The sequence below is a fragment of the Eumetopias jubatus genome, unplaced genomic scaffold (genome assembly GCF_037043125.1).
Source record: "Eumetopias jubatus isolate StellerSeaLion01/CBP00866 unplaced genomic scaffold, mEumJub1_p1.0 scaffold_9, whole genome shotgun sequence".
Lineage (NCBI taxonomy): Eukaryota > Metazoa > Chordata > Mammalia > Carnivora > Otariidae > Eumetopias > Eumetopias jubatus.
In genome coordinates, this window is record NW_028274815.1 from 87,698,591 (window position 1) to 87,723,503 (window position 24,913).

General features: G+C 36.8%; 1 protein-coding gene across 1 annotated transcript in view; it reads left to right on the forward strand.

Annotated features, from left to right (window-relative positions):
• CCDC138 (coiled-coil domain containing 138) overlaps positions 1–24,913 on the forward strand; it is a 147,446-nt gene that overhangs the window by 7,864 nt on the left and 114,669 nt on the right. Inside the window, exons 5-7 of the mRNA XM_028091277.2 lie at positions 746–933; positions 7,333–7,491; positions 17,958–18,077. Of these exons, the coding sequence (XP_027947078.1) occupies positions 746–933; positions 7,333–7,491; positions 17,958–18,077 (467 nt within the window). The remainder of the gene's footprint in view (positions 1–745; positions 934–7,332; positions 7,492–17,957; positions 18,078–24,913) is intronic.

A 24,913-nucleotide genomic window follows, 5' to 3' on the forward strand; every position in this document is an offset into this window, starting at 1 on the left:
TATTTAAATTCAGTTTAGTTAACATATAGTGTATTACTAGTTTCAGGGGTAGAATTTAGTGATTCATTGGTTGCCTGTAACACCCAATGCTCAATACATCAAGTGCCCTCCTTAATGCTCATCATTCAGTTATCCCTTTCCCTCACCCACATCCCCTCCAGCAACCCTCAGTTTGTTACCTAGAGTTAAGAGTCTCTTATGGTTTGCCTCCCTCTGTTTTTATCTTTATTTTTCCTTTCCTTCCCATATGTTCACCTGTTTTGTTTCTTAAATTCCACATAAGAGTGAAATCATATGGTATTTGTTTTTGACTGGCTTATTTCACTTAGCATAATACCCTATAGTTCCATCCATTTCATTGCAAATGGCAAGATTTCATTCTTTTTGTTGGCTGAGTAATATTCCACTGTATTTATATACCACATCTTCTTTATCCACTCATCTGTAGATGGACATCTGGGCTCTTTCCACATTTTCGCTATTGTGGACATTGCGCCTGTAAACATTGAGGTATATGTGTCCCTTTGAATCACTATTTTTGTATCCTTTGGATAAATACCTAGTAGTGCAGTTGCTGGGTCATAGGGTAATTCTATTTTTAACTTTTTGAGGAACCTCCATACTGTTTTTAATACTGGATACTTTTAACAATACTTTTAATTCATATTTAAAGTAACTTCCTGAAGAGTACTCTGTCTGAGAATACTTAAAACTGTAATCATTTATAATTAAATTTCTTTTGTAGCAGTTGCCCAGCCAACTAATGTGACATCAAATTCAAGAAATTGGACTGAATGTTGTAGTAATGCAAGTGACTCCCCTCTGAGATGTGTCCGCTGTTCGACATCTAAAGCACCAAACAAGCAGAGAATACTTCCACATCAGATTAATCAGATCTATGATGAATTGTTTCAAATACATCAGAAACTGCGGGTAAGAACTAAAAACTGAATTGAGAATTCAGATATATTTATGTTCTAAGCACCAAACATATATAAAATTTGAATACAGAGTATTTCATTTTAATTATTTTAGCTAAGCATGTCGAGATAAAGTCAAAAGGGAACAAACACAAATTTATTACAGTTATTGAAGGGAAAAATTTATAGCTGATGGAAAAAATAAATGGTATTTTTAGGTACAGGCATATTTCTTAGATTTCAGACTGTTTTGTGTTTTGTGTTTATTTCTATCCCATCCTTGCTTAAGAACTAAAACAATCTGCTGGTAAAGTGTACTTTTTTTTTTTTAAGTTTGTTTTTTTAGTAATCTCTTCGCCCAACATGGGGCTCAAACTCACAACTCTGAGTCACATTCTCCTCCAACTCAGCCAGCCAAGTGCCCTTAAATTGTGCTTTTTGAAGTAGTGTTCCTGATTCATTGTTTTAAATACGTATACGTAAGATGTTCTCTTGTCAATTATCACCAAAGTTTGATTCAGAACATTGGTCTTTATCTTCTTTGGGATTTTTTTGTTTCTAAAGGATGTACTTCATGTATTTATCAAGTGTCCACTAAGTGGGAGTACAGAAGGGAGCAAAGGTATGTGTAATACCCAGTTCCAGACCAAAATTGTTCTAGTTGGAATTCTGCTATATTTGTACTAGGAAATAAACATTTTTTAAAAACCAATATCTTAAAAAAACCTCCAATATCTCATTTTGTCTGAATAATTCAGATTATAATTACCATAGCATTTCAGAAAAAGATTATTTTGGCCTAAAATCACTGGAGAACAGTTCAGGAAGAGACATAACTTGGTACTTGACTGGGGTAAAATTTAAAGAGAAGAGGAGTGGAAGGGCATTCCAGGTGGCAAGAGTTGGGGGTGGGAGGTCTTTGGAAAGGAGTGATTTGTCAGACTGAACTTAACCAGCCTGGGGAAAGAACACTCAGGCTGGCTACTACAGGTTTTTAAGCAAATGAGTGAAAAGTAATAGTGCATTGGGAAGATTTCTTTGCTAATACTTTATGAGATAAAAAAGAATAAGCAAAGTTGTAAAGATATATCATTTACTGCAAACACAATAAAGACAAATATTTTTTTGAAAATGAAGTGCAGTGGATTAATCTTGTTTAATCTGTAGTCAAATCTAACTTAAAAAAATTTTTTTCAGTCTTCTATTGTGTTGGTCATCATTAAGTATATACATTTTGTCAAATTTTGCAATTTCATTCAGCATATGTTTGAACACTTGTTAATATGCCTTTGCATGCTTAATGTTGAATATATAGAAGTAGATAAAATATATGTGGTTCTTGCCACACATAGCTTATTAGAATCAATTGTGAGTACCCATATAGTTACAATTTTATAAATTTAAGTGAATAATTCAGGTATAATATGAAACCTGATTAGGATAGATTGGTAAGGTTTTCTGAGAAAGTATCATTTAACTTATACCCTGGAGGAAGAGTAGGGGATTAGCCCTACTAGACTGTGATGGTCTAGTTAGAGAAGCCCCAGAAGCATGATGATATATTCATTCAAGGAAAATGTAGTAAGTAAATGAGGATTTTTAGAGCAGGGGAGTTGCTTAATCTAATGTATGCCTTTTTTTTTTTTTTTAAGATTTTATTTATTTATTTATTCATTTATTTATTTATTTGACAGACAGCAAGAGCAGGAACACAAGCAGAGGGGGAATGGGAGAGGGAAAAGCAGGCTTCCCGTGCAGCAGGGAGCCTGATGTGTGGGGCTCAATCCCAGGACCCTGGGATCATGACTGAGCCGAAGGCAGACTGAGCCATCCAGGTGCCCCAATCTAATGTATGTTTAAATCAGTGGGTTGGAGGGACATAGGTGTGGAAGTTGGGAGACCGGGTAGGATATCCTACTGTAATAGTGCAGGTGAGAGGTGATGGTAACTTGGACTGGGTGGTGGCAGAGAAGTGGAATTGAATAGATTTGAGATTGCTTTTGGAGGTAAAATGGGCTAGGCTTGGTGTGATGAGTTCGATGTGGTATAAGGAGAATAGGTGTCTAGGATAATTTCCACATTTCTGGTTTGTACAACTTGGAAGAATGAATATAGGGGAGAAAGATCAAGATTTTAGTTTGGAATGGATTAGGTTTGAGAACTTTAATGGAGACCTAATGTAAGTAAATGTATCAGCTTGGCATTTAGAACATACGTCTTGGATGGGCATCTAAATTGGGAATCATTTACATATAGATATTTAAAGCTGTCACCAGTAGGTGAGATCTAGAGAGAGGGCAGAGTGTGAAGAGATGTGGTATCCTGATGGTGTCTTGGGTTAGGATAAGGGCCTTAGGGATAAAGAGAAGTGGATGGATTCTAAACATTTTTAAGAAATGGATCCAGTAGGTCTTGGAGATTGTTTTGATGTGGGAGGTGTACAGTAGGGTTTTACTCAAAGATGAAATGCAGGTTTATTCTTTTGGCTGTTGGATAAATGATTCTACTTTTTGCTGAGATAGGGAACAAAACTGGAGGGAGAGAAGATTGTTTTTTTGAAATTTATAACTTTAATTTTTGTGTAGGAAATAATTCCTTTATCATGAATATTATCTTTTCATTTGCAGTATTTTTCTAGGCAACACTGTTTTGGTTTTTAAAAGTTTATAAAATATTTATGACATACGGAAAAACATAGGTAATATTATAATATCAACTATATACCCATTGCCAATATTTTGTAATGCTAACATTTTATTAGTAATTCTGTTTGATATTTTTAAAGGAAATGTTTCAGTTAGAGTTGAAACAGCCTTTCTCCATCCCATAACCTCTTCCTTTTTCCAAGGATTCAGCACTCCCTTGAAATTAGTGTGGATCCATTATGTCCTGTTTTAACACTTTTATATATTGATATATATGTATTGTTTTGAATGTTTTAAAATGTTACATAAGTAATGACATACTGTGAATTTCTTTTTGCAACTTCCTTGCTTCATTGTTATATTTTTGAGATTTATGTGTTTGGAAAATGTAGTTCTAGTTCATTCATTTTTACTTCCATGTAGCATTCTAACCTCTAAATAAACCACCATTTCTTTCTCTTTTTTTGGATTTTATTTATTTATTTGAGAGAGAGAGAGTGCATGACAGGGGTGGGAGGGCAGAGGGGGAGGGAGAAGCATTCTCCCTCAGCAGGGAGCCTGATACAGGGCTTGATCCCAGGACCCTGGGATCATGACTTGAGCTGAAAGCAGACTCTTAACTGACTGAGCCACCCAGGCATCCTTATTTATTTATTTCTATATAAATATACAAGATGGAGTTTATATTTTACAAACAGCTCTGTTTAAGTGTCCTTAACCTATAAGAAGTAGTAGTAGCAGGTTGCTACCAAATTATTGTCCAGAGTTACTGTGTCTATTTATGTTCCCATCAGCAACATCCTGGAGTTGTCTTTCCCCCATAATATGATAGCTATCTCACTGATGTTGTAGTTTGCATTTTTTGCCTTTGAATGTTAAATCCATTAAGATGATTCTGAGTTTAGACAGTAATGATAAGACCATATTTTTAAGCGAACCAGGATAGTAATCTATAGGTGCATACCCAAGACTTTGAGCAAACAGACCAGTTTCTTTTATATCAAATCTGAATGTTGAAAGTATATGAGATGACAACCCTGTGTCCAGGAGTTAAGTTTCAATTCTCTAGAATTCTAGGGTTCTTTGTTAAACAATATAAGCATGATAGTAGAACTTTCTGGCTTTCATTATATATGCTGAGATAAGAGAATTCCAGCAAGTTTTTGTTAACAGTTGACCAGTGGTGGGGAATCTGTTAATGATTGCATTAGAATTCATTTCTTTCAAGGCTAGTATATCTGCCTCAGGAACTGCTGGCACTGAGACCAGTGAAGGCAGGTGTCTTGCTGCTTTTTCAGAGTAGAGGTTTGGTCTCATACAGAAAGCTTCCACATTCAGAAATGATGGTCAGAAGAAAGGTCTGCTGAATCTTTTCTTTTTTTTTAGGTTTTTATTTTAATTCCAGTTAGTTAACATCGTGTTATATTAGTTTCAGGTGTACAATATAGTGATTCAACACTTTCATACATCTTGAACCATCTCCAAAAAAGGGAAGTGCAGGATCAAGGCTCTGGCAGATTCATTGTCTATTGGGTGCAGGATCAAGGCTCTGGCAGATTCATTGTCTATTGGGAAGAAGAGGTTCTTACAAGAAGAGGTTCTTTCTGGTTCATAGACAGAACTGTGTCCTCAATGTTGGAAGGGCCTCTTTTTAATTTTTTTAAAGTGTACAATTATTTTTAGAATATTTGAAGAGTGATGCTACCATCATCACAGCCAATTTTAGAGTATTTTCATTATCCCAATAAGAAACCCCTACTCATTAGATACCTCTCCTCATTAACCTCCCACCCCACCTATCTCCCCTCAGCCCTAGGCAACTATCAGTCTATTTTCTGGCTATAGATTAGCTTATTCTGGACTTTTCATATAAATAGAATCATATGTAGTGTGTGTGAAGTGTCTGGCTTCTCTCACTTAGCATGATATTTTCAAGGTTCATCCATGTTGCAGCATGTATCAGAATTTTATTCCTTTTTATAACTGAATACTCCATTATATAGATATACCACATTTTCCTTTTTTTCCATCAGTTGATGGACATGTGGTTTTCCACTTTTTGGCTATTATGACTAATGCTGCTATGAACACTCATGTTTAATTTTGTTTGGATATATACTTTCTTTTTGGTGTATATGAAGGAGTGGAATTGCTGGGTCATATGGTAGCTCTTTGTTTAACTTTGAGAAATTTTTAAGACCATTTTCCAATATGACTGCACCATTTTACATTCCCACCAATAGTGTACAAGGGTTCCAGTTCCTTCACATCACTGACAACATTTGTTGTCTGTCTTTTTGATTCTTGCCATCCTAGTGGGTGTGAAGTGACACCTCATTGTGGTTTTGACTTGCATGTCCCTGATGGCTAGTTGAATTGTTTGGACATGTTTATTTTGTGCTAGCTGAAAGCATACAGGTGAGGATATTCAGTAGTAAGTTTGGACTTGAGTTTGGAGCTTAGGAGAAAGAGCTGAGCAATTGTAGGTTGGGAGGAGTTAGCATATACATGGTAATTTAGCCGTTGAGTGGAGGGAAGTAAGCAGAGAGAATGAGAAGATGTGAAGGGACGTGACTTAAGCCCAAATCCTGAGGAACATTAGTAGTTAAATGACAGTAAAGGAAGCAGAGCCCGCAAAGGATGCTGAGAAGCTGTGGCCAGAGAGTGAGGTGGAAAACCAAAAGAATGTGGTGTCATGGAGTCCAATGAAAGATTATTTTAAGTTGGAAGAAAGGGCCTATCGTATAAAATGCTGTTGAGAGACTCAATAAAATTAGGACTGAAAGTGACTTTCAGATGTAGTAGGGGAATGCTGGCGGAGGCCAGATAGAAGTAAATTGAGGAGTGATTGGGAAATAAAGAGGGCTCAGCAGATGTAGACAAAGTGTTAAAAGAATTTTACGAAAGGGAGGCACTTAGTGGGTGTGGTCAAGAGCAACTCCATTTCAGATGCGATTGGAGATTTTAAAAATATTAGAGGGATTTCAGCACAGCAGTGTCCAAAGAAGGCAGAAGGCAATGAGATCCTGAGTCTGCCTTTGTAATGGGAGGGAAGGAGAAACCTGTGTGTCTTGAGGGCAGGAGGTTGGTGTTTCCTTCTGCTGTCTTCTATTTTTCCTGTGAAGTTAGAGATGAGTCTGTCTGCACAGAATCATGTAGGAGGTGAGGTGTTCAAAATAAAGAATGGGGAAGGTTTGAAATATAGGCACTGTGGAGAGTAGGAGATAGAACCAACCATGAAAATAAAAAACACTTTCTGGACTGCACTGAGAATCTGGTAGAGGTTCCCTGAATTTACAATAGTACAACTTCTTCTGGTGTGTGTTTTCTCCATTGGTATCAAGCAGTGTGGCATTGGGGTTAGTGCTAATAATGCAGGGCTAGGGTCTTTTAGCCCAAGTGAAGGACAAGAAGGGTGGGGGGAGAGTATAGGGAAAAGAACAGACGGTGAAGTTGAAGTGGAGCATGGAATTGAAACTGGATAGGAGATTATTCCATATAGTACAGATGCATTTCGGACCCCAAATTCTCTAGAGTCCTCGTAGTGGAATCTCACTATGGTGTGACGTCATTTTGCAACAAGATAGAATTTCTGTGCAAGCATACTTGCTGTGGTAGTCTAGCTGTTACTGTAATCCAGGTTTTACTGATACACATGTAGTCCTAAACACCGTTTGATTAAGCTATAACCTCAGTAAATTAAATGTAATTTGTAGAATTTGTGAATGTACTTTCTAAAAACACTTGAATCTGACATTTTAATACAGTGTGAAACTGCAGCACAACAGGAGTTTGCTGAAGAACTTCAAAAGCGGGAACGTTTTTTAGTTGAAAGAGAACAACTACTTTTCAGACATGAAACTGCTTTGAGTAAAATTAAAGGTGTCGAAGAAGAGGTTCTTACAAGATTTCAGATTATAAAGGAGGTAACTATATAGCTTTTGATTTCAGAGTAATGTGATTTCTGTTTTTCTTAATTTAGATTAACTAGTTATTAGCATTTTGCCACACTTGCTTTTCTTCTTCTCTACTCCCCTTTCCCCCCACATAGTTTTACCTGGACCATTTGAAACTAACTTGGCAAAAATCATGACTCAGCACCCCTAAATACTTCTTTAGTATTATCAATGCTTAAGTTTAGGACTTTGTGTCTCCTAAGCATAAGGATATTTGCCACATCATTATCATATTAGGAAATTAATGCTAATTGAATAATTTAACTTAATATACTGTCTGCATTCACTTTCCCAATTGGGTCTTAAGATTTTAAGATTTTATTTATTTATTTGAGAGAGAGAAAGTGTGCGTGCAAGTGTGAGTGGGCGAGGGAGAGGCAGAGACTCTCAAGCTGACTCTCCGCTGAGCATGGAGCCCGCTGTAGCAATTGAGCTGAAACTGAGAGTCAGATTCTTAACCGACTGAGCCACCCAGGTGCCCCATTGTCCTGAAATCTTTTATTGCTTGTTTTATTTTCTGATCAAGTAACTAGATAGAATTCATGCATTGTACTTGATTTTTATATCTTTTTGGTTTCTTTGAATCTAGTGCAGTCAGCCATTTTTTGTGAGACTTTTCTTTGAAGATTCCAGGCCAGCAGTTTTATGGAGTATGTCATGTTCTGGATTTGCTTGATTGTTTCCTAAGGATTTTTTCAGGTTGAATATTTTTATCAAGGACATTATCTAGGTGGTAGGGTATACTTTGTTTCATATCAACAGATACATTACTATATGTGTAACTTACATAGAGTAAATTTCATTCTGTTTTGAAAAACGCATATAGTCTTATAATCATCACCATGATCCCAATAAAGAATAATTTTAGCACCCCAAAAGTTACCTTATACTCATTTGTAGTTATCCCTCCTTGCCCCTAGTACCCCCGCCCGCTGCTAGTAACCACTGACCTATTTTCTGTCCCTGTACTTCTGCCTTTTCCCAGAATGTCATGTAAATAGAATCATGATTTTTTTTTTTGTCTGTGATTTTCAGTAGCCATTTAATTATGAGGTATCTCCACATGCTTTTCTTTGAGTTTATCCTGTTTGGGGTTCACTGAACATCTTGGCTTTGTAAAATAATGTCTTTCACCAAATTTGGGAAGTTTTCAACTAATATTTCTTCACTTATTTTTTATGTTTCAGTGCTTTCTCCTCCTACTGTGTCTCCAGTGATTCATATGTTAGGTCTTTTGCTGTTATACCACAGACTGCTGAGGCTTTGCTCCTTTTTCCTTATCTGTTTCTTCTGTGTTCTTCAGATCTGATAATGTCTATTATCTACCATTACGTTCATTGTTTCTTCTTTCATTTCCATGTTGCTACTGGGATCATCTAGTGAATTTTTTATTTCTCATATTTTAATGTTCTAAAATTGCTAATTATATTCTTTTAAAAATTATGTTTAATTTTCCTTATGAGAATTTTATCTTTCCGTTTGCATTCATTTGTATTTACCTCAGGGAACATACATAAAAATTCAGCATCTGGATCATGTAAGGATTGGCATTTCTCTTGAGACTTAGTCACATTTTTCTGGTTCTTTGTATATTCAGTGACTTTTGGATTGTATTTGGGACCTTTTGGATATTGTACAGATTCTGGATCTGGTTATAATCCTCTGGAGACTATTTTTTTAAGTAGTCAGCCCAGTTGAGTTGTTTACTTATAAATTATAGTTGACATATATTATGTTAGTTTCAGATGTACAACATAGTGATTTGACATTTATATGCATTATGAAATGCTCACCATGTTAAACTAGTTACCATCTGTCACTGTATAATGCTATTACAATATTTTTTTTTTAAAGATTTTTTTATTTATTTGACAGAGAGAGACACAGCGAGAGAGGGAACACAAGCAGGGGGAGTGGGAGAGGGAGAAGCAGGCTTCCCACCGAGCAGGGAGCCCGACGTGAGGCTCCATCCCAGGACCCTGGGATCATGACCTGAGCCAAAGGCAGACGCTTAACCGACTGAGCCACCCAGGCGCCCTGCTATTACAATATTATTGACTATGTTCTCTGTGCTATACTTTACATCCCTGACTTATTTTTTAACTGGAAATTTGTACCTTTTGACCACCTTCACCTGTTCTGCCCACCACCACCCACCTCCCTCCCATGGTGGCAGCTACACCAGTTCTTTCTTTTATGAGTCTGTTTCTGTTTTGTGTGTTCATTTGTTTTGTTTTTAGATTTCCCGTAAAAGTGAAGTCAGCAGTGATTGTCTTTCTCTGACTTATTTCACTTAGCATAATACCCTCAATATTCCTTCATGTTGTCACAAATGGCAAAATTTCATTCTCTTTTATGTCTGAGTAATATTTCACTGTGTGTTCGTACCACATCTTTATCCATTTATCTGTCAGTGGACACCTCGGTTTCCTCCATATCTTGGGTGTTGTGAATAATGCTACAGTGAACATAGGTGTGCATATATCTTTTGGAATTTGTGTTTTCATTTTCTTTAGGTAAATACCCAGAAGTGGAATTGCAGGATCATATGGTAGTTCTATTTTTAATTTTTTGAGAAACCTCCATGTGTTTTCCAGAGTGGCTGCACCAATTTATATTCCCACCAACAGTGCATGAGGTTTCCCTTTCTCCACATCCTTGCCAACACTTGTTATTTCTTGTGTTTTTGATACAAGCCATTCTGACTGTTGTAAAGTGATAGCTCGTGGTTTTGATTTGCATTTCCCTGATGATTAGTGAAGTTGAGCAATTTTTCATGTACCTTTTGGCCATCCGTATATCTTCCTTGGAAAAATATCTGTTCCGGTGCACTTCCCATTTTTTAATTGGATTGTTTATTTTGTTGTTGGTTGTATGAGTTCTTTATATATTTTGAATATTAACTGGTATCCAAATATATTTTGGATATATCATTTGCAAATATTTTCTCCTATTCAGTAGGCTGCTTTTTTGCTTTATTGATGGTTTCCTTCACTGTGCAAAAACTTTTTAGTTTGATGTAGATCGAATTGTGGTTTCTTTCTCCAATTGTTTATTTTTGGTTTTGTTGTCCTTCCTGAAGAGACAGTCCAAAAATATATTTCTAAGACTGATGTCCAGGAGTTTTTTACCATTGTTTTATTTTAGGAGTTTTATGGTTTTAGGTCTTACATTTAGGTATTTAATTCATTCTGAGTTTATTTTTGTATATAGTATGAGAAAGTGGTCCAGTTTCTTTAGTATGTAGCTGTTCAGTTTTTTTAGCACCGTTTATTAAAGAGACTGTCTTTTCCCCATTGTATATTGTTTCCCCCTTTGTAGTAGATTACTTTACCGTATAAGCATGAGTTTATTTCTGGGCTCTCTGTTCTGTTCTGTTGATCTCCATGTCAGTTTTTGTGCCAGCACTATACTGTTTTGATAACTATAGCTTTGTGGTTAAGTTGGAAATCTGGGAGTATAATACCTCCAGGTTTGTTCTTCTTTCTCAAGGTTGCTTTGGCTATTTGGGGTCTTTTGTGGTTCAAACAAATTTTAGTATTATTTGTTCTAATTAAGTGAAAAATGCTGTTGGCATTTTTGGTAAGGATTGCATTGAATCTGTAGATTACTTCAGGTAGTATGGAAATTTTAACAGTATTATTTGTTCTAATCCATGAGCATGGTATATCTTCCCATTTATTTGTGACATCTTCAATTTCTTTCATTAATGCTTTATAGTTTTCAGAATACAGGTGTTTCACCTCCATGGTTAAATTACTTCCTAGGTATTTTTATTGGTTTTAATGCAATTGTAAATGAGATTGTTTTCTTAATTTCTCTTTCTGCTACTTTGGTGTTAGTATAGAAACAACTGATTTCTGTATATTAATTTTGTATCCTGTAACTTTACGAATTCATGTATTAGTTCTAATAGTTTTTGGTGAATTCTTTAGGGTTGACTATATATAATATGTTGTCATTTGCAAATAGTGACAAGTTTTACTTCTTCCTTCCCAACTTGGATGCCTTTTCTTTTTCCTCTCTAACCTGCTTTGGTTAGGTCTTCCAATGCTATGTTGAATAAAAGTGGTGAAAGTAGGCATTCTAGTCTTGTTTCTAATCTTAGAATAAAAGCTTTCAGCATTTCACCATTGAATATGATGTTAGCTGTAGCTTTCTCATATATGGCCTTTCTTATGTTGAAGTATGTTCCCTCTATACTCACTTTGTTAATAGTTTTAATCATGAATGGATGTTGCCTTTTGACAAACGTTTTTTCTGCATCTGTTGAGATGGTCATATGATTTTTATCCTTCATTTTGTTAATGTGCCGTATCACATTGATTTGCGAATATTGAACCATTCTTGCATCCCTGGAATATATCAGGGTCATGCTGGCCTCACCTCACAGAATGAATTTGTCCTTCCTCTTTTTTTTTTTTTTTTAAAGATTTTATTTATTTGAGAGAGAAAGAATGAGACAGAGAGAGCATGAGAGGGGGGAGTGTCAGTGGGAGAAGCAGACTCCCGCTGAGCAGGGAGCCTGATGTGGGACTCGATCGTGGGACTCCAGGATCATGCCCTGAGCCAAAGGCAGTCGCTTAACCAACTGAGCCACCCAGGTGCCCCATTTGTCCTTCCTCTTAAATAATTTTGTAATAGTTGGGAGAAGGATAGGTATGAACTCTTCTTTGAATGTTTGGTAGAATTCACCTCTGAAGACATCTGTTTGTTGGGCATTTTTGATTACTAATTCAATTTCATTTCTAGTATTTGATCTGTTCAGATTTTCTGTTTCTTCCTGATTCAGTCTTGGAAGAGTGTATATTTCTAGGAATTTATCCATTTCTTCTAGGTCATACAAGTTTTTAGCATATAATTTTTACTAATAGTCTCTTATGAGTCTTTGTATTTCTGTTGTGTCAGTTGAAACTTCTCTTTAATTTTGGACTTTATTTTTTTGAGTCCTCACTTTTTTTCTTGGTGTACTTGGCTGTAGGTTTTTGTTCTTTTTAAATAACCTCATAATTTTGTTCATTTTTTCTATTCTAATTCTATTTTCTACCGGTTTTTAAAGTCTGTTTCATTTATTTCTGCTCTGATATTTATTTGTTCTTTCCTTCTGTGACCTTAGGCTTTGTTTGTTGTTCTTTTTCTAGTTCCTTTAGGAGTGAGGTTAGATTGTTTGAGATTTTTCTTGTTTCTTGAGGTCGGCCTGTAATACTGTAAATCTCCCTCTTAAAACTTCTTTTGCTGTGTCCCAAAGATTTTGGAATGATGTGTTTCCATATTCGTTTGTCTCAGGTATTTTTTGATTTCCTCTGTTTCTTTGTTGATCCACTGGTTATTTAGTAATATGTTGTTAAACCTCCATGTGTTTGTGTTTTTTCCATTTTTCTTGTAATTGATCTCTAGTTTCATGCCACTATGGTTGCAAAAGTATGTTTCCATGTGCACCTGAAAAGAATGTGTCTTCTGCTGTTTTTGGATAGAGTGCTCTGTATATATCTGTTAAGTCCATCTGATCTAATGTGTTGTTCAGAATCACTGTTTTCTTACTGACGTTCTGTCTCAATGATCTATCCATTGATGTAAGTGGGGTGACAAAGTCCCCAGCTGTTATTATATTTCTGTCAAATTCCCTTAATGTCTTTAGGTACTCCTATGTTGGGGGAATAGGTATTTACAATTGTTATTTCCTCGAGTTGGATTGATCCCTTTATCACTATGTAGTGCCCTTTTTTGTCTGTTACAGTCTTTGTTTTAAAGTCTGTTTTGTCTGATGTAGTATTACTACCCCAGCTTTTTTTTTTCATTTCCATTCATATGGAATATCTTCTTACATCTCTTCACTTTGTCTGTATGTGTCTTTAGTTCTGAAGTTAGTCTCTTGACTGGGTTTTGTTTTTTAATCCATTCACTCACCTTGTCTTTTTATTGGAGCATTGAGTACATTTACAGGTATGTACTTATTGCAGTTTTGTTGTTTTCTGTTTGTTTTTATAGTGTTTCTCTCTACCTTTATTCTCTTGTTCTCTTCCTTTGTAGTTGGATAACTTTCCTTAGTGTTATATTTGGCTTCCTTTCTCTTTATTTTTTGTATATCTATTACAGGTTTTTTTTGGTAGTTATCATGAGGTTCAAATATAACACCCTATGTATATAGCACTCTATTTTAAATTGACAGTCACTTAGATTTGAACACATTCTAAAAGCAATACATTTTACTCCCTCCCATCCACATTGTATGTATTTGATGTTTTAATTTTGTGTATCCTTTAACTAAATACTGTAACTATAGTTGATTTTAATACTTTTGTTTTTTACCTTCATACTAGCTTTATAACTGATATACTACCTTTACTATATGTTTCCTTTTTCCAATGAAATGTTTTAATAATTTTTTTTACTTCTAGTTATGGCTCCTTTATTTCCATTTAAGGAAATTGCTTTAACATTTCTTGTGGGGTTTGTTTAGTGGTGATGAACTCCTTTAACTTTTGTTTGTTTTGGAAACCCTATCTCTTCTTCAGTTCTGAGTAATAGTCTTATAATATTAACCTTAGTAATAACCTTGTGGGGTAGGGTATTCTTGTTTACAACCATGAAGGTTTTTTTAATTTAAGCACTTTGAATATATCATGTCCCTCCCTTCCAGCCTGTGAAAAATCAGCTGATAGTCTTATAAGTGTTCCCTTTCTTATTTATTTATTTATTTATTTATTTATTTATTTATTTAAGAGAGAATGTGCACGCATATGTGTTGGGGGAGGAGTGGAGGGAGAGGAAGAGAGAATCTCAAGCAGACTCCCTGCTGAGTCCAGAGCCCAACATGGGGCTTGATCCCACGACCCTGAATTCATGACCTGGGCTGAAATCAAGAGTCGGACGCCCAACTCACTGAGCCACCCAGGTGCCCCTAAGTGTTCCCTTTCATATAACTAGTTGCTTTTTTCTTGCTTCTTTTAAGATTATCTTTTTAACTTTAATTTTTGATATTTTAATTATTATGATTCTTGCTATGGACCTCTTTGGGTTCATCTTGTTTTGGGCTCTCTCTACTTCCTGGACCTGGATGTCTGTTTCCTTCCCTAGGTTAGAGTAGTTTTTAACTGTTCTTCAAATAATTTTTCTACCTATTTCTTTCTCTCTTCTCCTTATGTACCCTTATAATGCAGTTGTTAGTATACTTGATGTTGTTCTAGAGGTCCCTTAACCTATTTTCATATTCTTTGCTGTTAAATTTGGATGATTTCCACTATCCTGTCTTCCAGATTGCTGATCTCTGTTCTTCTGCATCCTCTAATCTGCTGTTGATTATCTTTAGTGTATTTTTTAGTTCAGTTATTATATTCTTCATCCTTTATTGGTTCTTTTTTATATTTTCTGTCTCTGTTGAGGTTCTCACTGAGTTCATCCATTTTTCTCCCCAAAGTAGAATAACTTTATGACCATTACTTTGAATTCTTTATCAGGTTGATTGTTTATTTCTGTTTCATTTAGTTCTTTTCCTGAGATTTTTTTCTCGTTCTTTTGTTCATAACATACTCCTCTGTCTTCTCATTTTGTATGACTTTCTGTTTTTGTGTATTAGGTAAAACAGCTACGTCTCCTTGCATTGAAAGTATGGGCCTTCAGTAGAAGGTGATATGTGGGGCCCAGAAGTACAATCCCCTGGTCACCAAAGCCAAGTACTCCAGGGCTGTCCCCTGTGTGTGTGCCCTCCACTTGTGATTGGGGTACAATTCCTGCTGGTACAGTTGAGGACGGGGCTGTGCCCTGGGCCAGCATCTGGCTACAGTGCCTGGCCATGACTACTGCAGTTGCATTGGTGGTTGGGGGTGGTCAGCGTGCTGGCTGAGAGTCCCTCCTATGATTGCTGCCTGTGGGGGTGACTTGTGACCCTAGCTCCCCCTCCCTGGGACAAGAGTTTCTTTGAACGGTTGCCCATCCTGACTAAGGATGCCCACTGGGTGTGTCGGGGTGGGTGCTGCTGAGATTGCCTGCCAGGTGTAGTGGGTCAGGAGAGTTGCCTGCTTGGTTGGGTGGGAAGGGTGGGGTGGATCTAAAGGGGAATGCCAGCGTGAGGTGAGCAGTGCTAGCAAGGTAGACAGGGTGTTGAAACTGGCATCCACTGGCGTTGGAACAGCTAGGCTGAAGGAGGGCCCGAAAATGGCACCCCATGGCTTTTTCTCCTAGAGAAATTTCCTGTAGATCCCTGCTCCTCTGGCACATATGCTAAAATTAGTAGATATCCCTTATATATGGTGCAGGCACTTTTCACACTGCTGCCTGTATGGTGGGTCTTGAAGTGAGTGAGATTGTGTACAGACCCTTTCAGTGTGGAGTTTTGGTTTCTTACTAGCTTGCAGCTCTCCAGGAATTAAGTCATACTGATTTTTCAATGCTCCTGGATTTATGCCCTGCTGATTTTCAAAGCCAGATGTTATGGGGACTTGTCTTCCTAGTGCAGATCCCCAGGGCAAGGGTGGGAGTATGCCTCATATGGGGCTTGAACCCCAACACTCCTTAGGACCTCCATATCTGTGCTATCCCTCCTGCTTGTGGGTTGCTGTACCAGGGTTTGTTTCCTGACCAGATTGTATTTCTGCCTCTCCCATCCTTCTTGATGTCCCTGTTTCTTTGTATCTTTACCTGTGGAAGAGCTGTTCTGCTAGCCTTCAGGTTATTCTCAGAGGGGATTGTTCTCCATTAGTTGCAGCCTTGGTGTGTTCACAGGAAGAGGTGAGGTCAGGACCTTCCTACTCCATTTTCCCTACTCCATCCTAATTAGGTATAGGCTAAAATTCTTTCTCACCTTCTCAGTTCAGTTTTCAGAGCTTTTATGATGTTGCTTCATAGATGTCTTGTGCATGTGCCACTTAGGTTAGTCTGATACTCAGGCAGTGACATAAATCTTAGTTCAGTTCTCAAGACCTGTATTATGGTGCTCTCTGTCTTTCCCGTACTTACAGAATTGGGGGGTTAGTCTGAGACTTGGGTAGTATTTTTAAACTGAGCTCTGATCTCTCCATGTTTGCTCTGCTGCTTTTGTCTGCTGTGCTTAGGCGGTTTAGGATTTAGCCAGATTTCTATGAGTTTATGTACACCAGAATGAAAACATGTTCTTTCTGAGTCTATTCTCTCTTCTCTGAGATACTCCCCACATTCCTTGGCTCACAGGGGCGTTTTCCTGGCTTCCCTGGGTGGAAAGGTGGAGTTTCTCTCAGAGTTTTAGCAGCCTATACTTCAGCTGCACTTCAGTAGCCAGAGGCCTGTGTTGGGGCAAGACTACTAGAGAAAAGGAAAAACAAAAACCCTGGAAACTTCACCCTCTTGAGGGTTGCTTCTCCACATTTTCACTCTACAATTCCCTGCTTCTCTTTATTTTTTACAGTCCTTTAGGGTAGTCACTTTTTGTGTTTTGTCTAAGATTTTTAGTTGTAATCAGTAACAGAACTAGAGTGTAGTGGGCTAATTTTGCCATTCTGGAAATGGAACTCATATCCTATATTTTTAGGATTTGGAAAAATTTGGAGAATGAGAATATTAACCTAAGGTTTGAAATAACTATATTTGTGACTATATACTAAGTTATTTAAACAATCATTTAATGTAATAATAAAATTACATAAAGCTAATGTTTTCACGATTGGATTTTTAAAAGGGCAGAAAAAGAAATGCTTGGATTCTCAAGAGGTTTCCCTCCTTGATTTATTCTTGAATTTTTTTCTCTTGAGATTTGTCTGTCTGTTATTCTTACTAACTGTAAAGATAACAGCCTTATTTTAATGGTACCTATATGATTACTTGGAAGAAAGAAATTAATTCAGTTTCTTGATTTCCTATAGAAACTTGCTTGTTTTAATACATTATAAATAAATTGAGAATAAAATGTGAAGTAAACTATACATATTTGCACTTTAAATCAAAATGTGTTATCTCATTTAAATGTAATCAGAGAGTTAAATGATTTGAATTATTTATAAAACTGATTAAGGAGAGTCAAATAGTTTGAGACTCAGAAATTTTGTTATGTTTTTAAATTTTTTGAGATGTAAACAATTTTAGCTACTTAATGAGAACAAGAAATTAGTTCTATCTATGGCTATTTCTTTTCAAGGGTAACTTAAATCTTAAATTTTAATTTATAAAGCTGTGAATAACTAACTAGTCTCTTGAAGAAGATCAGAAACCCTTCATTGTTTTATCATTCCATGATATGAAAGAAATTATTTCAGTGCATTCAGTGGATCTTTTTGAAGCAGAAAATAGTTGTTTTAATAGGAACTTAACAAATGCTTTTAATGCTTAGTTATTATGTTGGTTGATGATACAGTTTTTATAAACTATTTGCAGTATTAGTCATGTATGCTTAAATGCACTGGCTAAAGTCCTGATTCAAGGATGGAATCCTTACCTAATTTTTAGATCAGATCTTTTTTCCCTTCTAGCAACACAATGCAGAAATTGAACACTTAACTGAAGTTCTTAAGGAAAAAAATAAAGAAAGCAAGAGGCTAAGGTCCTCTTTCGATGCATTGAAAGAATTGAATGATAACTTAAAAAAGCAGGTAAGACCTATTTTAATAAATACTAGATTATAAGATTTTTAAAACATATCATCTATATTTAACAAATTATATATCGAAGTCTTAGAATATATTCTAGCTAGAGAAAATTTTGATTAACTTGATTTCCTATAATACTTCCAAATATAAATATGGTATTCTTAAGCTTTTGATCTCTCATCATCTGTTTTAGCATCCAGCTGAGAATATGTTTTTGCAGTTTAGAATTTTTAAAATATAAGAGCAATTACTAGATTTAAATGAGCAAAAAAAGAAACACCACATGATAATGTGGAGATTTTTACGCATTGATTTTAGCTAATACTTCTTTTAACTGCTGTTTTACACCACTGCTTATTTAACATTCATTTATTTTCTGGACATCTATTATATGCTAGGCACTGTACTAGCGTGAATATAGAGTGCTATCATACAGAGGGCTATCATATTGTACTGTGATTACATAAGTGATGTAATCTAGGTTACTGCTTAATAATACTGAAGTTGTAAAGCAAATATTTTTGAGTTGTGTATCTTTTTTTTTTAACTTTTGCCAGTTTTTGACTGAAAGATGAGAAAGAATAGTTCAAGAGAGACAGGAGAATGATTATGTTTGTATTTGTGTAAGGAGAAGTAGATGAGCAGAAATTGGGGTAAACCCAGTCACTTCAAAAATGAAAGCTTTGGGCTGGAAGACTTCATGGATTCTAAAATGTAACTAAGCTCAGACTCTCAGAGATAATATGCATCCTGGAATTCTTTAGCTAGCTATATGTCTTCAGTTTCTGTTTTTGATGTTCTGTAGTCACTGCTTGTTACAACCTTTCTCATTGGCAGTGACAACTAGCTAAAACATTTCTCATTTGATCTAAGTTCTTTGGCTTCCCTGAATTAATTCATTTATGGCCTCCCACAGTAGGAGTATGGATGGCCTTCACTTACTGTTGTCTGGAAGCCTGCTTTATCCCTGGAGAGATTACTTTTTCCCATCACACTCTCAATCTAGTGTGCTCTCGCTCTCTCCTCTTTTTTAAGATTTTATTTATTTGAGAGAGAGAGTGATCAAGAGAGGAGAGAGCACAAGCCAGGGGAGGGACAGAGGGAGAAGGAGGAGCAGACTCCCCACTGAGCAGGGAGCCCGATGTGGAACTCGATCCCAGGACCCTGGGATCATGACCTGAGCTGAAGGCAGCCGCTTAACCCACTGAGCCACCAGACGCCCCCTCTCTCTTTTTAACTGAAGTATAGTTGGTTGACACAAAACATACTAGTTTCAGATGTACGATAATGATTTGACAATGTTATATGGTATACTGTGCTCAGCACAAGTGTAGGTACTATCTGTCACCATACAACTCTAGCACTCTTTTTTTTTTTTTAAAGATTTTATTTGACAGAGAGAGACACAGCGAGAGAAGGAACACAAACAGGGGGAATAGGAGAGGAAGAAGCAGGCCTCCTGCCAAGCGGGGAGCCTGATGCGGGGCTCAGTCCTAGGAACCCGGGATCACAACCTAAGCCAAAGACAGATGCTTAATGACTAAGCCACCCAGGTGCCCTGTAGCACTCTTTTTTTGAGAAGGGTTTCTTTAACTGCTAGCCAAAGAACACTGTTGCCCATACCTATCTCTTAAGGTTATGTATTTCTTAATTATTTTGTATGTGTTTGTATGGGTGTATGGTGAGTGGAGTGGATATGTGAATTATTAAGTGATTGACCTATTGATAATTGGATTTTTGATCTAGTGTGACCAAACTGAAAGAGCTTGGGAGAAATCCTTTGGTACCAGTTGGGAGAATGCTTTTTTATGGTTACTCTGTTTAGTGTAGATGAGGAGTCAGCAATTTTTTTCTTTAAGGATGAAATAGTAAATATTTTGGGCTCTGTGAGCCATGCAGTCTGTCATGACTCAACTCGGACATAATGCAAAAGTAGCTACAGGCAATAAGTAAGTGAATGAGCATGGCTGTATTCTAATAAGATGTTATTTATAGCAGTAAACAGTGTTCAGATTTGGTCCATGGGCTATAGTTGGCCAACTTTTGGCATGATGAATGATGTATATATACAGTTGACTCTTAAACACCATGGGTTTGAACTGTGTTCCACTTATATGAAGATTTTTTTTTTCGTTAGATGTGGTACCATGTTATAAAGGTATTCTCTCTTACGATTTTCTTTTTCATGTCAGAGTCTATCATCTTTTATATTTTTTTCTCATATATTCAGGAAAATTATTCTCCTATAGTAATCCTGGATATGACAAAGATCCAGCTGGGAATTAAATTTTCCCATCGCTTCTCAAGAGTATTTTCTGCTGATCTGGGTCACTTTGTACCCTTCCTCCTCCCCTCCTCGGCATCCACCCCTCTTCATTGTTTTTCTTTTCTGGAGTTCATTTTTTTTTTTTCTTTCCTCTCTCTCTCTCTTTTTAGATTTAAATTCATTTAATTCACATTATTAGTTTCAGAGGTAGAGTTCAGTGATTAATCAGTCTCATATAATACCCAGTGCTCATTATATCATGTACCTTCTTTAATGTCTATCACCCAGTTACCTCATTGCCCCACCCCTCCCCTTCCAGCAACCCTCAGTTTCCTATGATTAAGAGTCTCATCGTTTGTCTCCCTCTCAGGTTTCATCTTGGTTTATTTTTCCCTTCTTCTGCTATGATCCTCTGTTTTGTTTCTTAAATTACGTATGAGTGAGGGTGCCTGGGTGGCTCAGTTGGTTAAGCCACTGCCTTCGGCTCAGGTCATGATCCTGGAGTCCCGGGATCGAGTCCCACATCGGGCTTCCTGCTCAGCAGGGAGTCTGCTTCTCCCTCTGACCCTCTTCCCTCTCGTGCTTTCTATCTCTCATTCTCTCTCTCTCTGAAATAAATAAATAAAATCTTAAAAAAAAAAAGAACTCTCTACTTTAAAAAAAAAATTACATATGAGTGAGATCATATGATAATTGTCTTTTTCTGATTAACTTATTCACTCAGCATAATACCCTCCAGTTCCATCCACGTCAATGTAAATGATAAGATTTCATCCTTTCCGATGGCTGCATAATATTCCATTATACCACATCTTCTCTATCCATTCATCTGTCAGTGGACATCTGGGCTATTTCCATAGTTTGCCTATTGTGGACACTGCTGCTATAAACATTGGGGTGCAGGTGCCCCTTCAGATCACTACATTTTGTATCTTTGGGGTAAATAGTTGGTGGTGCAATTGCTGGGTGGTAGGGTAGCTCTATTTTTAACTTTTTGAGGAACCTCCATACTGTTTTCCAGAGTGGCTGCACTAGCTTGCATTCCCACCAGCAGTGAAGAGGGGTCCCCTTTCTCTGCATCCTCACCAATATCCGTTGTTTCCTGACTTGTTCTTTTTAGCCATTCTGACTGGCATGGGTTGGTATCTCATTGTGGTTTTGATTTGTATTTCCCTGATGCCGAGTAATGTTGAGCCATTTTTTCATGTGTCTGATGGCCATTTATATGTCGTCTTTGGAGAAATGTCGGTTCATGTCTTCTGCCCATTTTTGACTGGATTATTTGTTTTTTGGGTGTTGAGTTTGGTAAGTTCTTTCTAGATCTTGGATACTAGCCCTTTATCTGATAATGCCATTTGCAAATGTCTTCTCCCATTCTGTCAGTTGTCTTTTGGTTTTGTTGACTATTTCCTTTGCTATGCAAAGGCTTTTTTATCTTTATGAAATTCCAGGAGTTCATTTTTCCTTTGTTTCCCTTGCCTTTGGAGATGTGTCTAGCAAGAAGTTGCTGTGGCCAAGGTCAAAAAGGTTATTGCCTGTGTTCTCCCCTAGGATTTTGATGGATTCCTGTCTTACATTTTTAGGTCTTTCATCCATTTTGAGTTTATTTTTGTGTATGCTGTAAGAAAGTGGTTCAGTTTCATTCTTCTGTATGTGGCTGTCCAATTTTCCCAACACACTGGTCCAGTGTGTCATTCATTTGTTGAAGGGGCTGTCTTCTCCATTGGATATTCCTTCCTGCTTTGTCAAAAATTAGTTGACTACGAGTTGAGGGTCCATTTCTGGGTTCTCTATTCTGTTCCATTGATTTGTGTGTCTGTTTTTATGCCAGTATCATACTGATGATAATTGCAACTTTGTAATGTAGCTTGAGGTCTGGAATTGGGATGCCACCAGCTTTGGTTTTCTTTTTCATTATTCCTTTGGCTGTTTGGGGTCTTTTCTGGTTCCATACAAATTGTAGGATTTTTTGTTTCACCTCTGTGAAAAAAGTTGATGGTATTTTGATAGGGATTGCATTGAATGTGTAGATTTCTATAGGTATCATAGACATTTTAACAATATTTGTTCTTCCAATCCATGAGCATGGAACATTTTTCCATTTCTTTATGTTGGCCTCAATTTCTTTCATAAGTGTTCTATAGTTTTCTGAGTACAGATCCTTTTCCTCTTTGGTTAGATTTATTCCTAGGTATCTTACGGTTTTTGGTGCAATTGTAAGTGGGATTGACTCCTTAATTTCTCTTTCTTCTGTCTCAATGTTAGTTTATAGAAATGCAACTGACTTCTGTACATTGATTTTATACCTGCCACATTTTTGAATTCTTGTATGAGTTCTAACAATCTTGGGTGGACTCTTTTGGCTTTTCCACGTAGAGTATAACATCATCTGTGAAGAGTGAGAGTTTGACTTCTTTGCCGATTTGGATGCCTTTTATTTCTTTTTGTTTGATTGCTGAGGCTAGGACTTCAAGTACTATGTTGAACAACAGTGGTGGACATCCCTACTGTGTTCCTGACCTGAGGGGAAAAGCTCTCTGTTTTTCCCCATTGAGAATGATATTGGCTGTGGGCTTTTTGTAGATGGCTTTTATGATATTGAGGTATGTTCCTTCTGTCAGTACACTGTGGAGAGTTTTAATCAAGAGAGGATGCTGTACTTTTTCAAATGCTTTTTCTCCATCTGTTGAGAGGATCATATGGTTGTTGTCCTTTCTTTTATTAATATCGTGTATCACATTGATTTGCAGACATTGAACAACCACCCTTGTAGCCCAGGAATAAATCCCACCTGGATGGTGAATAATCCTTTTAATGTACTGTTGGACCTTGTTGGCTGTTATCTTGGGGGAATTTTGGCATCCATGTTCATCAGGGATATTGGCCTGTAATTCTTTTTGGTGGGGTCTTTGTCTGGTTTTGAGATCAGGGTAATGCTGGTCTCAGAACGAGCTTGGAAGTATTCCTTCCGTTTCTATTTTTTGAAACAGCTTCAGAAGCATAGATATAAATTCTTCTTTAAATGTTTGGTAGAATTCCCCTGGAAAGCCATCTGGCCCTGGATGCTTGTGTTTTGGGAGATTTTTGATTACTGCCTCAATTTCCTTGCTGGTTATGGGTCTGTTCAGGTTTTCTATTTCTTCCTGTTTCAGTTTTGGTAGTTTATACATTTCTAGGAATGCATCCATTTCTTCCAGATTGTCTAATTTGTTGGCATATAGTTGCTCATACTATGTTCTTATAATTTTTTGTGTTTCTTTGGTGTTGGTTGTGATCTTTCCTTTCATTCATTATTTTACTTATTTGGGTCCTTTACTTTTCTTTTTGATGAATCTGACCAGGGGTTTATTGATCTTATTAATTCTTTTGAAGAACCAGTTCCTAGTTTCATTGCTCTGTTCTAGTGTTCTTTTGGTTTCTATTTCATTGATTTCCCCTCTAATCATTATTAATTCACTTCTCCTGCTGCATTTAGGCTTTCTTTGCTTTTCTTTCTTCTGTTCCTTAGGTGTAAGGTTAGGTTGTGTATTTGAGACTTTTCGTTTCTTGAGAATGGCTTGTATTGCTATGTACTTCCCTCTTAGGACCACTTCTTAGGACTACCTTTGCTGCCTCCCAAACGTTTTGAACAGTTGTGTTTTCATTTCATTTGTTTCCATGAATTTTAATTCTTTAATTTCCTGGTTGACCCATTCATTCTTTAGTAGGATGCTCTTTAACCTCCATGTATTTGAATTTTTTCCAAATTTTCTCTCGTGATTGAGTTCAAGTTTCAAAGCATTGTGGTCTAAAAATATGCAGGGAATAATCCCAGTCTTTTCATACTGGTTGAGACCTGATTTGTGACTCCAAATGTGATCTCTTCTGGGGAATGTTCCATGTGCACTAGAGAGAAGAATATGTATTCTGTTGCTTTAGGATGGAATGATCTGAATATATCTGTTAAGTCCATCTGGTCCAGTGTGTCATTCAAAGCCCTTGTTTCCTTGTTGATCTTCTGCTTTTATGATCTGTCCATTGCAATGAGGGAAGTGCTAACGTCCCCAACTATTATTGTATTATTATCAATTTGTTTCTTTAATTTTGTTATTAACTGGTTTATATATTTGGCTGTTCCCAAGTTAGCAGCATAAGTATTTACAGTTGTTAGATCTTCTTGTTGGATAGACCCTTTAATTTTGATATAGTGTCCCTCTTAACCTTTTATTACAGTCTTTGTTTTAAATTCTAATTTGTCTGATATAAAGATTGCTACCCCAGCTTTCTTTTGATCCATTAGCATAATAAATGGTTCTTCACCCCCTCATTTTCAATCTGGAGGTGTCCTTGGATCTGAAATGAGTCTCTTGCAGATAGCATATCGATGGGTCTTGCTTTTTAAAGATTTTTTTTTTAAGATTTTATATTTATTTGACAGGGTGCCTGGGTGGCTCAGTTGGTTAAGCGACTGTCTTCGACTCAGGTCATGATCCTGGAGTCCTGGGATCGAGTCCCGTGTCGGGCTCCCTGCTGAGCAGGGAGTCTGCTTCTCCCTCTGAACCTCCCCCTTCTCAGGCTCTCTCTATCTCATTCT